General features: G+C 36.9%; 1 protein-coding gene across 1 annotated transcript in view; it reads left to right on the top strand.

Moving 5' to 3' along the window:
* CLVS2 (clavesin 2) overlaps positions 1-18,532 on the top strand; it is a 97,596-nt gene that overhangs the window by 7,346 nt on the left and 71,718 nt on the right. The window contains exon 3 of the mRNA XM_006161621.2: positions 8,643-8,817. Within this exon, the coding sequence (XP_006161683.1) occupies positions 8,643-8,817 (175 nt within the window). The remainder of the gene's footprint in view (positions 1-8,642; positions 8,818-18,532) is intronic.

Below are 18,532 nucleotides of genomic sequence, written 5' to 3'. Positions count from 1 at the left end.
AAGATACTTAACTATAATTATATATTTTTAAAAAGTTTTGACAATTAAAAAAATGCTACTCGTGGTTTAGAACATTTTGATTATCATCAGCCTATAGACAATTAGCAATAGACAGAAAGTTAGAGGGAAGAAAAAATTTTCTAAAGACAAAGAATTTTCTAACCAAAAACTTGCTTAGAGTATTCAGCCCTGAAAAAAAGAGTTGTGTTTGTATCCTTCTATCATAATTATGCTTTGTTTTTCTGATGGCAATAAGGGCACAGTATTTTTTTCAAAGAAAAGCATTTTACCTGTAGGTATTTCATTTCTAATGATTCTCTTGTTCATCGGTGAAATTAAAGCAAGACTCAGACAGCTAATCTTCAGTGCTCAGTGATATAAGCCAGACAGATGAAAATTTCAGAGTTCATATTTCCTCTAGGGCTTGTAGACTTAGCTGTTTCCATCCTGATTCCTATGAGTATCTTATTGCTTTTCCTCCACCTAAGCCCCCTACTGTGCCAGGCTGGAGAATGCCAAGCAGGATGCTACGTTAGTAACGACTTCCTGATCTCCTCTTTTCTGACCCACGTCATGTCATGAAGACACGGAAAAGCAGAATAGCTATCCAAGCTCTAAGTTTGAGGTTCCATGAGGAGTGGAAGGAACACTGGTCTATGTGGTATCAGAAAGGCTTGCCTTCTCATCTAGACTTGGCTCTTTCCTTCATTGTAATTTCGGTCAAACCAGTCATATTCTCTGACACCCTGTATCCTCATCTGTAAAAGAGCTGAAATAAAGCCAGTTCAGAGACTTCAAGATTGTTTTGAGATTAAAATAATGCATTTGAAATTGCTTTGGAAATCTTAAACTATTAACTAGAGATATTATTATTATTATCATTCAATGATATAAAACACCTAGACGGGTTCATCAGCTTTAGCACTAATGATACCCTGAGGCATTAATAAAGGTAATTCCCCTTTGTCTCTCACCCAAGCACCTTTCTAATAGGAAGTGCTTCAGAAAGGAGAAAATGTGACTTAATGAAAACAGGGTGGGGGCAGACTTAATGAAGAATTTAATAATGGCTGATTGGTTTAGTGACAAAGGGAAATTACTGGCTAATGTGATGTTCAGTGTTATGCTAAGATGCCAGCTTTTTCCCATTATGCTGGAAAGGTTGGCAAGTATGGTTTGTAATTTAAGTTGATCTTCCAACTAATTATAAATGGTGGTAGAGAAGGTGATGCTGTGAGACCCAGGAGAGAAGTGGAGACCAGGTATCCAACCAAAAAACCCACACAGCTAGAGATGGAAGAAGCTTCCCTGATCTTGTTCTGTATGTTTTGAAGGCACTTTTGAATTCACCTCCTATTATTTGTTACTCTTGTAAAGAAAGTGAAATGTTTCTGTTTGCAGGCAGGGTGCTGCCCCTCTGCAAATGTTGCATGGCAGGACTCCTGTCCTCTTTCTGGGCTAGCAGGTATTTTGTATTGCCATCTGGGCTGACGAGGAGGCCTTAAGTGAATGGTATAGTTAGAAAATTTTTTCATTATGGCACTTTGAAGACCATCATGAATAAAGTGAAGCAGCTGTGATCCGTGCCCCAGGGAAATAATTTGATATTAACATTTTATTGTGTTCCTTCAGTGTGCATGGCATACTATTGGGTGCTGAAAATCTAAAGTGCACAACAGTAAAGCAGTTAAACTGAGTTTCTGTGTCTGGGGCTATAGGAAAACGCTGATGGTCGAGTGTACTAGAATTTTAGAATGGGAGAGGGCACTGAAGTCTCTAGCAGGTAGAGACAGTCTCACGGGGCAAGGCAAGTTAGAAGTGAGCCTTGAGAAAGGTAGAGTTTAGATAAAGTGAAAAGGAAGAGGATGGTCCCCATAGATTAAAATGGATATAAAGCAGAAGAGTGTACTAGTTTGCTGGGGGGAGGTATTTAACAAGACTTTGATTGCTGGGATGAGCCTATGCATGGGTGTGCAAAATAAGAAGTCTGATTGTTAAAGGAATTTTAAAAGAGTCAGGGGGGAGTGGTGTCACTTGAAGGTTTTAGGATGATTAATTTCACAATAGGGAGTAGGCAAGATTTCTAGAAGAGAAGGAGGATAAAAAGAAATAGAGATACCCTTGCCCTTATATTAGACAGTGAAGCTGGGACTCTAGTGGAAAGGAAGAATTAAATGCTGAAGACAGATAAATACATAAAGGAAAAGAAATACTTAGGACTTGGTGAGTAAGTGTGGTGGGAGAAGGGAAGGAATATTGGAGAATTATTCTTCATTTATTGGGTAATATAAGCAATTCCAGAGATTGGGAAGCACTAAGATGAGTTATATTAATATTAAATATTTCACAACACAAGGGGTCACTAAGATGCTGATGTCCAGATGGATATTGGAAAGATCAGAAGTGACACTGGCTCTTGAGGCTAGAGTAACTCTGACTTTCACCAATGTATTTGCTCAAGGACTGAGTACATGACTCAGTAACTCCGTGAGATACTACATGATGGGAACAAGGACCAAAGTCTATGTCTATACTTAGGTGACTGGAGGAGGGAATGAATCCAAATATGAAAGATGTGAAATGACCTGAAAAGTGGTAGGAGAAGATGCAGCATCATGGAACCAAACAGAAAATGGGTGTCAACAGCTATTTGTTGATGCTATTATATGTCGAGTACTGCTAAACACTACATAGTTTAGTTCATTTTTATTCTCACAACAATTCTATGAAGTTAAAGATAAAAAATTAAAAAGTACAGATAACAAGTATAGAGTACAAGGACACTTCAATTTTCAAATTTCGTGGAATGGAGCTAAAGTATCAGTTTATATTGGTACAAGCACTTTTTTTTTTTTGAGAGGTTTTTCCTATAGGGCAGGTGTGGGGGGGGGATGGCCATGATGCAATCCCTTCTCCTCCATTCTCCTCTTGGGATCTTGGGCACACACACACACGCGCCTGGCATGAGTTTAAGCCACTGGGTCTGGGACTTGAACTGCAGTTGACTACATGAAAGTCCAGCAACATAGCCATTGCCCCAACTGCTGGTCCCAGGTACAAGAAAATTTTGAAATCCATGCATAGGTTTTTCATGATATATATTTTCAACAGACTTTTTTGAAGACCCCTGTATGTCGTTGAAGAAAGAACAAATGTCATGTCATATAATTGTAACAGTCATGGAAGTTGACATTTGTTAAATGATTGGTGTGTGCTAGGCACTGGGCTAAGTATTTTGCATTCTGTTCTATGAGGTAATTATTATTATCTCAATTTTTTTGTGGGGGGGAGAGGGAGAGGTTTTTTGCTATAAGGTGTGTGTGCTCACCAGAAAGAGACAGAAAGCAAGAAGTCACCCCCCCCCAGGGAGGATGGTCACACCGCAGTCCCTTCTCCTCCATTCTCCTCTCAGGATCTGGGCACACACACACACACACATGCGCCTGACGTGAGTTTAAGCCACTAGGTCCGGGACTCAAACTGCAATCGACTACATAGGAGTCCAGCGACATAACCATTACACCAACTGCTGGTCTCCATTATCTCCACTTTTTAAAGAGGAAATGGAGGCCTAGCAAAATTCAGTAACTTCTTAAAGGTACAAGGGTAAGTTGAGATTAGAAAAGTAAACAGATCTTACTTTCTACTTTTTATTTATTACAATTTTAAGTTTTATATGTTTTAAAAAAGCTTTAAGTTAAATAAAAATGCTTCACATTTTTAATTCATAAGCATATATACTACTCTGCAACACAAACTGTATAACTGAAAAATTTCAAACAGAATTCAATGTTTTTCTTCTGATTGCACAATTAGTAAATAAGAGCTAAAGGTGTCACAGTCTTCTTCATGCATTTTTCACATCTTATAGAAGCCTTGATTTCTTTCAAGAGCAATGATCTATGTAATTTGGTGTCAGTTTTCTTTTTTTTTGGAGAGGTTTTTGCTATAGGGCTCATGAGCTCGCCAGACAGACAGAGAGAGACAGAGAGACAGAAAGCGAGAAATCACCCCCAGGGGGGATGGCCACGCTGCAATCCCTTCTCCTCCATTCTCCTTTCGGGATCTTGGGCACGCACGCACATGTACCCGGCGTGAGTTTTAAGCCACCAGGTCCGGGACTCAAACCGCGGTCGACTACGTGGGAGTCCAGCGACAAAGCCATTATGCTAACTGCTGTTCCCGGTGTCAGTTTTCTTATTGGTGTTATGATTTCTTTTTACAACATGCTGCATTTTTTTTTCTTCCCACAAATTCAAGTTTTATTTAAAGTTACTTTGGGAAGCAGAATCAGGAGTCAAGAGCTGCAATCATTCACTAGTATTTAGTTTATGGCTTTCTTCCAACATACAAGGGAATAATAACAATGGTAGAACTCAAACAATTTGGGTTAAACTTCAAACATAAATGTGTGGAATATTTCATTGTAGTGACCATTAGTTTTTAAATTTTAAAAGTTAATATAAAGAAGAGAATGAGAGTAGGGATGCTGAAGAGATCAAATTATTTTTCTTTTTCTTTTTTTGGAGAGGTTTTTGCTATAGGGTGTGTGTGCTCACCAGAAAGACAGAGAGAGACAGAGAGATAGAAAGCAAGAAATCCCCCCCCCCCCAGGGGGTGCTGCAATCCCTTCTCCTCCATTCTCTTCTTGGGATCTTGGGCACGCATGCACTTGCACCCGGCATGAGTTTGAGCCACTGGAACTGGGTCTTGAACCGCAGCCTACTACATGGGAGTTCAGCGACATAGCCATTACGCTAACTGCTGGTTTCGAGAGATCAAATTCTTAGATACCGCTTATTTCTTTGGAAAATATTTTACAGACTTTGGCAAGATTCTGTGTAATGTTCTGCTCAAGAATAGCCCACTGAACTGCTAATGGTAATAATGTGACATGTTTGACAACAGCCCCCAGGGGGGATGGCCACGCTGCAATCCCTTCTCCTCCATTCTCCTTTCGGGATCTTGGGCACGCACGCACATGTACCCGGCGTGAGTTTTAAGCCACCAGGTCCGGGACTCAAACCGCGGTCGACTACGTGGGAGTCCAGCGACAAAGCCATTATGCTAACTGCTGTTCCCGGTGTCAGTTTTCTTATTGGTGTTATGATTTCTTTTTACAACATGCTGCATTTTTTTTTCTTCCCACAAATTCAAGTTTTATTTAAAGTTACTTTGGGAAGCAGAATCAGGAGTCAAGAGCTGCAATCATTCACTAGTATTTAGTTTATGGCTTTCTTCCAACATACAAGGGAATAATAACAATGGTAGAACTCAAACAATTTGGGTTAAACTTCAAACATAAATGTGTGGAATATTTCATTGTAGTGACCATTAGTTTTTAAATTTTAAAAGTTAATATAAAGAAGAGAATGAGAGTAGGGATGCTGAAGAGATCAAATTATTTTTCTTTTTCTTTTTTTGGAGAGGTTTTTGCTATAGGGTGTGTGTGCTCACCAGAAAGACAGAGAGAGACAGAGAGATAGAAAGCAAGAAATCACCCCCCCCCAGGGGGTGCTGCAATCCCTTCTCCTCCATTCTCTTCTTGGGATCTTGGGCACGCATGCACTTGCACCCGGCATGAGTTTGAGCCACTGGAACTGGGTCTTGAACCGCAGCCTACTACATGGGAGTTCAGCGACATAGCCATTACGCTAACTGCTGGTTTCGAGAGATCAAATTCTTAGATACCGCTTATTTCTTTGGAAAATATTTTACAGACTTTGGCAAGATTCTGTGTAATGTTCTGCTCAAGAATAGCCCACTGAACTGCTAATGGTAATAATGTGACATGTTTGACAACAGAGACCTGGAAAGAGTCAAGGGTGGCTTTGACCTGCACTGTGAATGCAGTTAGCTAGGATATTTTTATGCTTCTTTTTTTTAAAAACTGATAAACTAATGCGATTTTTGTAAGTATCATTTAATTCTCTTCCTAGAGCAAGATATTACATTTTTAAAATGGTTAGATTTACCTTTGAATACCTTCCAAATCTGCTTTTCTTCATTGCTTGTCCTGGGATTTGCCTTATTTGTTTTCTCTTGAGATAATGATACGCACATGAATTTTCTCTTGATTTTTGCCACAGTTTAAGAAAACTGTACTTGAAGTGTGCTACCTGTGACAAATTAGCTCTTGTATTCAGCCTTTACTGGTGTCATGATTTATTTCTATTACGTGCAAATACAACATCCTTCTAGAGCCGATTTCAAATTCAGGCTTCATTTAATGGTATTTTGGTGTGAATGCTTTTTGGAATTCTTTTGGGTAACATAATAATCGTCTTCATAAAGAGAGGTACATTATAACTTGGAGTTTTCTCATTTTTAATTTTCTTTACCATGATTTATTATGAATCTCAGAAATTAAAATGATGCTTTTGGGGAGAGTTTCTAAATTTTAACCAAAGATGTAGCCTTCCTACTCAAGCTTTCGTATGTCTAAGTTTGAGAATTTTAAAATGCAATGCTGTGTCAGGCTGATATGCTTATAATAGAGATAGTCTAGCTACATAGGTATCCAGCCATCAATTTCACGTATTTAATAAATAAATATTAGAATGCTGTGGAAAGTTTTATTGTATTGTGTAGTCAGGCACTGTCTTTGAATGTCATATTCTTAAACCTATAATAGACTGTGTTCCTTCCAGAGGTTAAAAATAATCTCTTGATGCTTATCTTTTACAATAGTAATTGTCTATCCTAAAGCTCATGGTTAACTTTCAAAGGGAAATCTTTTTCTATTCTGATTATATGCTGCCTAGTACTATATGTCTATGGCTACCATTATAACAGAACTGTGCTACGTGTGCATTCCAACCAGCTTTTACTAAGCACCTGCTGTGTACCTGTCATCGTATAAATACTTTTATCTGAATAAAAGATCTTTGATTCTCTGCCACCCCTTGACACCACCACCAGTGAGATAGGTATAGTTACTCTCATTTTTTCAGGTAAGGAAACTGGCACTCATTTATAAATCAATGAGTTGTCCAGGGCCACACAGTCTATGTAGGGTAGGGCAGAGGTCCCATTTTGAAGAATTCTGACATCAGGCCTTGTGCTTGGTTAGTGTTAGAATCCTAAAAGAGATTGTATTCCAAAATACTGGTTTTACAGAGAAGGAAATGAGGCCTTGGGAAGGTAAGAAATAGCCCGAAAATAAATGTTAATCATTCTTTTCTTTCTGAACTACTATGCTTTCTTCATTTACCTCCAAATGTTTTTAGAAATAAAAGTAGAGTTACTCCCTCATGAATACTATCTCATACTGTCTCCCTGGTGAATACATCACTTCCACTAAATGGTGATGGTTTCCATGCCTAATCCACCCCTACCCCACATTACCTCTTCCTCAAGGTCCAAATCTGTATATCTAACTTTTCTTGAATATCTCCATGTGAATGTTTCAGGAGAAAAACACTTAAAATGCAGCCTGTATGAAAATTGAAGTTTTTAACATCTTCCATGAATTTTCCAGTTCCTCTCAAAATGCTGGGATTTTCTAAGGATTCTCTTTGCAGAATAATTATCTGCTATTTTCTCAGCTCTGACTACATTACTTCATTCCCTTTCTTGAATTTAGGATTCATGTGCTTTTGATTCCTGAAAACTTATCTTCAAGCTCTCCCTTGAGTTCGGGGTAACTTTTTTCAGATGTTTACTTGGCATATCTTTCTAAGTATACTACATATTTCTCAAATGCAACAGGTTCTGTTCAAAATGCTATGTTTCCTTTCATCTCAACAATATCTTCTACTTGCATTTTTATTTTTATTTAAGATTTTACCATTTACTCGGACTGCAAAGCTAGAATCTGCATGTCTTCCTTTACTACTCTTCTCTGTCTTAGTCCCGTGTATAAATGAGTATCAAATTTTAACATGTTTGCCTCTAATATGACTCATGGATTTGGCTTTGTTCTTACTTATACTACCTTCATTGAAGCAGTGTCTTTATCTCTAGTCTAGTCCTGTTTTATAGGAATGTAAAGGGCAATTAGTGGGTTTCTAGAATGAGCTAGGTAGGATGCTAAGATGCAAGGCAGAAAAAAAAATCCACTGTCTAAATTTGGATGGTTTACATTTTAACAGGTCCAATTCCAGTACCTGTCCCCCTTTTGTTTATATTTATCCTCCCAAGCTTTTCTTCTTTCTTTAATCTTTATGAGACAAACTCAATACAGGTAAGTAAAGTCTAGTGATAATTTTATGCATAGATCTTCATGTACAATGTTCTTTTCTATTGATGGAACTCTTGAATTTCATTCTCAAACTTTTCACGTATGGGGATATGAAATGTCATTATTACTGAGGGCATTCTTGAGCTATTTAAAAATAGTTTTGAGGGTAGTTGAAATACAATTTTAGAAAATCATAAGAAAGCCTGGAGGTGATTTAAATGATTATAAAATATGAAACAAGCTGCTATTTGTTTGGTAGAATAATGTGAAATTCTATATACTCCTGGAGCACATATAAAATAAACCTCTTTTTTAAAATAAGATTTTGTTTTATTTTTAATATTTTCCTAAAGATTCCTGAGGCATTTTAAAGGGGATCTTTAGTGTGATAGAAAGTTCTTACAGTTTCTGCAAAAGTGGTTGTCAGATTTAATTGAGTGCTTTTCTGTTGCTGATATAGGTACACACTGGTGGATATTTTACGTGCCATCTTACTTTCACTAGAAGCCATGATTGAAGATCCTGAGCTACAAGTGAATGGGTTTGTTTTAATTATAGACTGGAGTAACTTCACCTTCAAGCAAGCCTCTAAACTAACACCGAGCATGCTGCGATTAGCTATTGAAGGCCTTCAGGTAAGGACATTCAGAGTACTCTGTTTCTTGGTCTGCCAGGTTTGACCTCGCTTGTCCGGTGCACAGATGAACTCCGTGTCTTACAAAAGAACAAAAACAAAACATTTACAGTTTTTGAGCATAAACATTAAAACACAAGCTGAACACAGGTTTTTGGAAGAAAAGTCAGATGTCAGCCTGTTGACAGTGTAGGTTGTGATACTTGCAGAAACGCTTCTTGTGTTCAACATGTATATGAGTAATGAACTGAGGTTTTTATTTTGATAATCAGAATAAGTGCCCTATTTTGAATTTTAAATATTAGCTATTTAGGTTTTTTGTGGTTGTTTATTCTTTCCTTCTCTGTGTATTTAGTTAATAAGCTAGATATTTGCTTTATTATGTCATTTAACTTGTGAATTTGAAATATGATTCAAGTTGCTTAAAATAATCAATGTTTTGGTCTGTAAAATATAAAAGGCAATGTTTAAAATTACTCCTTTAGACTTAGTTGGAGTTTTTTATTATTGTTTTGGTGGGAGAAGCTATCATATGGAATTTTTATAGAAATGGTACATCTTTTACTGAATAATATTTAACTGGCTAGGATTATAAAATGAAAAGTGAATTATTATTTAGTGACATGTAAACCTCCTGTTGCCAGTTTCTTCTTAATTTTGGAGTCTTCTCTTTTTGTACTCTGCTTCATGCTCCTTTGAGTATAATTTTTATGGCATTCATTTTAAACCTTTAAAAAGGTTTTCAAGTTAATCATTGAGTGATTATATTTGGCATTTCTTCTCAGCATTTCCTATGTGTATTTTAGAAGTTTGCAAGTTAACACTTAATTTTTTTAACTTTTACCACTGAGAATATCATTTATTTTTAAAATAATGAGTTTAATTTTTGCTAGCCCTTGAAACCAGGATGTTAGGGTTTTTTAATGCTGAATAAGCTAAACTTATCTAGATCTGTACTCCATAGTAATTTCTGACTGTGTCTATAGACATCTAAATTGATGGTGGCTGACCCCTTAAAAATGGGCCACTTCTCCAGGCTGCAGGACATCTTAACCAAATTGAATTCACAGTTTGATTTCTGCCTCTGGACTGAATAGATCCACTGAGTTTTTCTCGATGAAAGTCTCCTGACTTGCTCTTGGTGAGATAGCCTTGCATCTGTCTTATCTTAGACATCTTTTTTTCTTAACTTTACGGAGACAGTAAAGAGTTGGGAGAGGGCATTGGAAAATGCCTATCTGGAAATGTGTGACTCATATAAAATGAGTCCTAATTCTACCCTATTGACAAAAATGACTGTACTTTAGGTTGTGAAAAAAATTGTTTATCACCATCTACGTTCTTTGGCACAGAATGGTAACCTGGCCTTTTATAGTCATTATTACTATTTAACCTTTTTTTTAAATTTTTTTTTTTTGCACTAAGGTTAGACTAGATCTTGAGCTATAAGAAGGAATAGAGAACTCTTATTATTCCCTTGAGACCAAAAAATATAAAATAAAATAAAATAAAAAATAAACTCAAAAAAACCCCTCAAAACAAAAAATCAAAACCCCTCAAATATAGACTCAGTATCTTTCTGTTTTCCAACTTACACACTTTATGGATTAATCTAATAAAAATGTGGTAAGGTATTTCTGGAAAACAAACTGAGAACTTGGAAATGTCAGAGAGCTTCCTCATTAGCTGAAGCCACTATTGGAACTAAAGTCTAGTGTGAACATGACAGGAGCTATAGTCACGCTAAACTTTTGTGCTTGAAATGGTCCCTGCTCCATGAATGGGCCTGTGCTGGCTGCCCACGTGGAAATATCATCTCTGTTTCCCATAAATATCTTCTTCCCTTTTCTCCCAGAGCACAGACTAAGCTGGGTTGGTTCCTCCTGATTGCCAAAGAGGAAACTGTTTTCTTAAAAATTTTATTTATTCATTTTTAGTTTTTAATTTGACCAGAGAGAGACACACAGAGTGAGGGAGAGGGAAAGTGAGAAAGCAAACCACCAGGTCCAGAACTCAAACTGTGGTCAGCGTGTCTAGTGCCTTAACTATCATGCCACCTGCTAGTTCTCCAAAAGGAACCTATTTTAAAGAAGAGTTCTTCACTGGAATAAATTTGATATGTTAACTATTATGATTTCGATGATGGTTTGTTCCCCCAAAGTTTCATGTTTTGGAATATGATGTTGGGAATTGGTGATGGCTAGTGAGCAGCATTTGAATCATGATGATTGCAACAGTTACAGATAGATTAATGATATCATGTGATACCTGGTGAGTTTTAGCTCTCATGAGGAGAGCTGGTTGTTACAAAAGAGGGTGTTGTCAGTTGCTCTGTCTCTGTGCATACACTCACTGTCCTCTGTGCTCCCGTTGGCCATGCTGTAGGCATAGGTTTTTAAACTTTCCAGTCATTAGAATCATGAGTTTGGTAAATAAGTCTCTATCTTCTTTATAAAAATTAAAAAATAAACACCTAAGTTCAAGTATTTGTTAGCAAAAATGGACTAACATCAACTCAACTTTAAACTTGGTTTTCCTCCAATTCAAATTGATTGTTTAATGCTGTGTATTATCTATGTCTGTGCTGTGTCTGTATCTATATGTGTGTCTTTGTCTGTGTCTATATATCTGTATCTAAAAACAATGATAATTGTGAATAGGAATAAGATTGCTAAAAATGTTCCATTGTGACATACATAATTTCATATTTAGCCTCATATTGAGGCAACATTTTCTGACTTTTTGCAATAAATCAAGTCCCTATTTTATTTTGCATTTATTCTGTATTGTGCATTCTATATGTTTCACTTAGAATGTGAATAAATATTTTTAAGATTAAAATAAGACCATAAAATGTCCGAAGTACATACACAACTTTAGGTTGCTGAACACAACCATGATTATCAAGACCACCAGTAGTATAACAGTTATAAACCTTTTCCAGTTAATACAGTCAAAGATTAGGAGATGAGAAATTTTCTTTATTTCATTTTCTTTTATACATTCAATCACATTATTTAGCTTACAAAATGAATATTTAAGCATGTGAACATTTTTCCCTAGTCCAGTTGATTAAAACTATAAAATTATCTTCAATAGATAATACCACATTTCTTTGTCCCATTACTGCTTTGCCTCTCTATTTTTCTTCTAAATGTCCTTCCTCAGACTCTATTCTTTCACTCACACTATATCTGGTATTTACATCCATTTACTGTATTTCTATATCCTTTAGTCAATTATTTTCAGTCATAGAGTGTGGACACTCAGTGTATATTAAGTGGGGACATACAATGTCTCCCCTTCATAACCTGGCTTGCTTCACTCAGCAGTAAATCTTCCATGTTCTTCCACTTTCTGTCAAAAGCCAGTTTTTTTTTTTTAATGGCTGAATACTATTCCATAGAGTATATGTGCCACAGTTTTTCAATCCATTCATCTGTTTGTGGGCATTTGGGTTATTTCCATGTCTTAGCAATTGTGAATAGTGCCACGATAAACATCGATTGTGCAAGCACTTTTCCGATTAAGAATTCTTCTGTCCTTTGGGTAGATACCAAGTAGTGGGATTGCTGGATCATATGATAGTTCTATTTGTAGATTTTTGAGGAATCTCCAAATTGTTCTCCACAGTGGCTGGACCAATTTACATTCCCACCAGCAGTGTAAGAGAGTTCCTCTTTCACCACATTCCCCACCAGCACTTATCATTTTTTGCTTTTTTTAATCTTAGTCACTTTGACTGGGGTTAGGTGGTATCTCTCATTATTGTTTTGATCTGCAAAATAACTCGGTGATAACTGATATCCTGCTATAATTCCTTTATAATGTTGCTTTTTTCTGACAAACATAAAGTATATTCTAGGAAGTAGAACCAAAAATAAAAAAGGCTATCAGGAGGCCTAGTGTAAGAGAAAAAACTTGATTTCATGGTCTGTATTATGAACCAGATAGAACTATGGTTTGAAGATGCCTGATCTCTCTTCTTCTTAAGATGGTTGTATACACTCTCCATCCATAGCACCAAACTCCATTTTCCTTAAGCATGAGTATTTTGAGTGACCTGGCTAGAGATAGCAACTGCTACCTTGTGCAAAGATACAGGGAACATAACTATCAGTCCATACATGGTCCCATTTCAAGGTTGATGGAAACTGTGTGGGTTCTATGGGCAGACAGATCAGAATTTGTATGGCAGTTCTCCCACATATCAAATACTTGGACAGAGGTCAGCAGTTGAAGGTTAAGACGATTGAATCCTACATGCCGGCTGTGTGGTTTGAGTTCCAGACCCTGTGGCTTGAAATACATGTCAGGAGCATGTGTGTGAGTGCCCAAAGTCCTGAAAGGAGATGTGACTTGGCCATCCTCCCTGAAGGATGATTTCGCAGTTTTCTTATTTCTCTCTCTCTCTCTCTCTGTCTCCAGTGAGTGTATGTATTTTATAGCAAAACTAAATATTAATACTTGGACATATTTTAACTTATTTGAATCTCAGTTTGCTTGTTTATATCAATTTTAAAGAGTTATTATATTTGAAATGCTACTTCTTGTACTTAGGGGATGATATCAGTTATTAAAATAACTGATGTGGATCACCTCATTTTTCAGGTGACATATTTTTCTGGATGTAGGATGCTCTTTTCACAATTCAAGGATTGTAAACTGATAAATTAAAGTTAATTGATTTTGGGAACTTGTATATTATACTTTTTTAGTGCTGAGATTATAGATATATAGACTGCAATTTTTCCCTTTTTCTTCTCTGTGGTTAAGTTGCATCTAAGTATTTTCACATTGGATGCCAAATAAAACATATTTTCATATTGGAAGCAAAACAAAGAATGAGGTTGTTTCACCTGGTGAAATTGGATCTTTGTTCCTTTTGGAAGAGGCTCCAGAAAAAGTTGGAAATGTGGTGATTTGGAGATATCCTTGGCTTTGAGAATAGAGCAAGAATTTTCTCTGTGGACAAGGCCAGGAAGGGCATTTCAGGTAGGGGTCATTGGGAAAGTACATGGGATAAACACACAGCTGTAGGGAGTCGAAAATATGTGATGAATTGGTTTTGACATAGCTAGAATGAGAAATGAATTGAGGAGATAACCAGAGATGAACCTGGAAAGGCAAGCTGAGACCTAGCTCTACCAGACAGAAGACTGCCTGTGACATGGTTTGTCTTGTGCTTTCCAAACATAGGGAGGTTTGAGACAAGAAAGCGTCCTGATCACTCCTCTGCTTTGGAAAGATCTTGTGGATAGAAGAATGGACTTGGATTAAAAAAAATCATGTTAGATCTAGAGGACCCATAAGTTACTCCTGAGATCATTATATTAATCCCATTTAATACAGGTCAGAAAAGGAAACAAAGAGTTTAAGATGCTTAACCAGGGACCAGCAGTTAGTGTAATGGCTATGTTGCTGGACTCCCAGGTAGTCGACAGTGGTTCACGTCCTGGACCCGATGGCTTAAAACTCACACTGGGCACGTGTGCGTGCGTGCCCAAGATCCTGAGAGGAGAATGGAGGAGAAGGGATTGTGGCATGGCCATCCCCCTCGGGGGTGATTTCTCACTTTCTGTCTCTCTGTCTGGTGAGCGCACGCACCCTATGGCAAAAACCTCTCCAAAAAAAAAAAAAAAAAGATGCTTACCCAAATTTTCTCAGTTGATATGAAGACCTGACTTTCAGTTTGTCTGACTCGAAAGACTAATGTCTCTCCTGAATCTTGTCGCATCTATTGTTTCCATGCACCTCCCTAAGAAAAAGTTCATAGACTCCATTAAAGCAATCTCCACCACCCATTCCCAGACATTCCCAGATACATTTTAATATGGGTGAAGTTCTTTATTGGATTAGACAGTGCAGTTCTAACTAAAGTCATAAAATGGCTGACTTGTGGCTTTTATACTTTTTTTGACAACAAGTGGCAGAACCAGTAAGCTGCCTTCCTAAGTAATGGCCACCTTCATAATTTTTTTGCTATTGAGTGTGGAGCCCAAGGGAAAGACACTGTGCTGATAGCCAAAGGGAACATTTATCAATATAATCATGAATTGTTAAGTCATTTATAATATTGACCCAAGGCAATTTTATGCGTTTATTTTTTTTTGTGTAGATTCTCCAAATATTTTCAAAATATTAAAGACTTCAAACATTTTTACCAATACAATGTAGTTCTTTGATGGGTAAAAAACAACATCAGATTTTGTGTGTGTGTGTGTGTGTGTGTGTGTGTGTGTGAAATATTCAGGTTTCATTTGAAAGAAAAGAGAAAGATAAAATTGCCTTGCTACTTACAAGAAGTTAATTGATTAGGGTTGTCATAGAAACAGGAAGTTTCTTGGAAAATCAATACAAGATTAAGTGAATGTGACTTGTAGACTATAAGGTATCTGCCTGGGAAGCCAATGAAAACATGATGTGTTTGGAAATACCTGCAACAGTTTAGACTCTGAATTTACAGTGATGGGATGTACTTTTATTATCTGTTGCTGTTGCTTTGTTTTTTCCTTGTAAAAATCAGCAACATATTTGAGTAGTGAAAAACTCATTTATAAATCCAGAGTCTAATAAATTTGCAAATTTTAAAAACACATCTTACCTTACCTTGTTGTTTGCGGTTCTCTGGATATATTTTTCTGTTTTTGCCCCCTCAGTTCTATCCTGCTCTGTCTCTGTTTTTGCTTTCATGGTTTTACAGGAATCCCCAAACTCCATCTGCTGAAAAGTACATAATGTAGTCAGACATGCCTTGCTGGCGAGGGGTTTGGCTGTTACAAGGCATTGAGTAGCTCTTTGAATTGCTCTGTGAGATTCGATGTAGAGCCATTGCAAAGTGCCTAAAATAGTGCCAGATAGTGTAACAGCCCTTATTAAGTAGGAATTGTGACGGAATAAAGAGTATATAATCAATTCACTGGCCCTTTCATTTGACTCAAGGGCCCAGAGTTAACAGCAGCCACCAATCTGCTAGCTCCAAGAGCTCTGATCATTCATCTGGAAGGCAAAAATTGCTGCTGCTACAAATGCTGGCTCTGACTGTTTGGAAGCCCAGTTCTACCTAGGGAGTCTTGCCAAAAGCAGAGGACATGCTAATGACTTGGAACATCGCTGTCCAAGGCTAGCGGGTGAGGAGCTCCATTAACTTCAGTCTAGCATTAGCTTACTCAGTCCTCAAAATTCTTTCTGGCAAGTGTTTGTGTGTGTGTGTGTGTGGGAGGGGGTGTATGTGAATACATAAGGTGGTAAAGGGAAAATATAAAAAGGAACTCAATGAGATATCAACTAATTTGGAATTCATCATAAAACAAAATCTGTACTTTACAACAGTATTCTTTGTAACAGTTTTTAACCTGCCAATTGTTTTCAGGCTTGGAGTGCTTTGAACAATAGTAGAGACTTCTTGCTTACAAGCTGTGTTTTAAACTTTAGGCAGCATTATAGTGTGCTAAAATAGGAAGGAATGGAAATAATGCTTATCTTTTTTAAAATGCACACTTAGACTTATGAACTATATTCATTCAGATAGCCTAGAGGTGGGAGAGTTTATTTCCACATTTTTAATGCATAGGCAGGACCATATTGTGAAACAGTGACAAGGGCAGTGTGTAAAAATGTGACATTTTGTTTATCACATGCTTAACTGTCTGAGCTAAGTGTGCTTCCTTTCATTTGTCACTTAACTAGAAACAGTGAGTAAAACCCCCAAGTTGCTTTATTTCATGGTGTGAGAACGTGGTTTGGCTGAGAGGTTAAGTCCCCAGAAATAGGGCATTGTAAGTTTTTCTTAAAAACTGCTAATAGGCATGTGAAACTATAAATAATATTAGGTTCAGCAAGCAGACTAAGGGTTATATAACTTTTGATAATGGGCTAGATTAATTTTGTACATACATATATGTATATATGTATATACAATCACTTATATTAGAATTGCTGTTTATTTCATTAAATAAGCAGCTAAATACATTAAAGATGTCCAATTCTAACAAGCAGGTGTCACCCTTGACAATAAAAGAAGACATGAGTGCTCTAGAGCTCTAGAGTTACTTAACACATATTTATTGAATTAAAGCATGTTAATAATTATCAATAAAATTCAAGACTTCTATACTTTCGACCACTCACAAAGAGATATATTATCATTTTGTTTCAAATAACCGAATAATTGAAGCAACAAAAGAGAAAGAGGCAAATAACACATTTTTGGTGTGAGTCATTGAGGCTATGATGAATAGATAGAAAGTAATTATCTATAATGAAAAACTGAATGGACCATATCACTATTTTGCATTTCTTTCTTTAAATAATAAATGCCAGAGGGCATGTACACTCTTATACACATGAGAAAAAGAGAGCAAGAGAGAGAGCGAGCTCATCCTTTGATGATGCATAGTCACGTTGCAATCCTTTTTGCTCTATTTCTCCAACCTGTCAGGATTGGAAGCAAGCATGCACATGTGCGAGGAATTTTTTTTCAGCTGCTGGGGCCAGGATTCTAACCATGGTTGGCTGTGTGGGATCTGGCTCCCCATGTGCTGCACTTAACTGGTGCACTACAGGGTTGACCCATTCTGCATTTCATTTTATTGGCCATGTTTAAACATATCCTGAACTGAAAAACAAAAAAGATGCTTTAGTGCAGTTCCCCTCTCATTCTTTCCAGCAGCAACGTAAATGCTCCTTGATGTATCTTTCCCTTCCAGCAGAACTTCATCTTTTCATACTGTTTAACTCAAAAACAAAAAATGTGAATATCTCTTTATCCTTTTACAAAATTAGTTTATGACCCAGCTGTGGTAGTGCAGGTGGTAGAGTGCTGCTGTGCTAGAGTTGTATAGGACGGCCCAAGGTTCTGATCCCTGGGCAGTTTGGGCATGCTGGGATTACCTGTGGGTGTGCTCATGATCTGACTAGCTGGGCATTTCATGATGTGACAAGACCATGTTCAGAGTTCATCTCTTTTTATCTCTCTCATGAAAGAAAGAAACTATATACATGCACAAACACACACACTTATGTATATAGTTTCATATATACATATATGAAATAAACTATGCATAAATAAGCTATATATGTAAATATATATATATATATGTATTTAATACCCAGGTAGCATCAAGTTTTCCTATAGATGTTGATAAATGTCTGCTAATTTCATCTCCATAAATGTTATTTCATGGTAACCATTAAAATCTTTTGAAGTACCAGTTTAAGGTGTTATTTTCCTTTTTTTTATATTCTAGAATTCTGATACCATATTGTTAGAAACTTGGGAGTGAATGATTCTTCTGACTCATCCATAGACAGCATTGTTGTGGTTCAGTTCTCTTAAAATTGTTCTAGAAATTCAAATACTCTTTATCTTTTATGTAACTTTCCTGAAGGGTTTAAAACGGGCTCAGTTTTCCTCTCATCAGCCACTGGAGAAGCCACAGTAAGTTCACAAGAATTCCTCCTTGGATTTATCCTGGGATACCATTTGGTGCACAATCGCTGACAATGTCTTTTTATAGCCTAAAGTCAACTGCACTTTGAAAGCTCACAATTAATTGAAATTTTTAATATGGGTGAGTATGAGGTAGTCACTCCATGTAACAATAGCCACTGTAACAAACCAACATCTTTTCATTGGCTCAGCCATCTCTCACATGAAGTGTTTAATAGGTGTTTTTGATCAGTGAATGGTATTGATTCAGTGGCACATATTTCTT

Source organism: Tupaia chinensis, unplaced genomic scaffold (genome assembly GCF_000334495.1).
Source record: "Tupaia chinensis unplaced genomic scaffold, TupChi_1.0 Scaffold138683_1, whole genome shotgun sequence".
Taxonomy (NCBI): domain Eukaryota; kingdom Metazoa; phylum Chordata; class Mammalia; order Scandentia; family Tupaiidae; genus Tupaia; species Tupaia belangeri.
The sequence above is the reverse complement of the archived record's forward strand: the minus strand, read 5'-3'. Positions and strand labels throughout refer to the sequence as shown.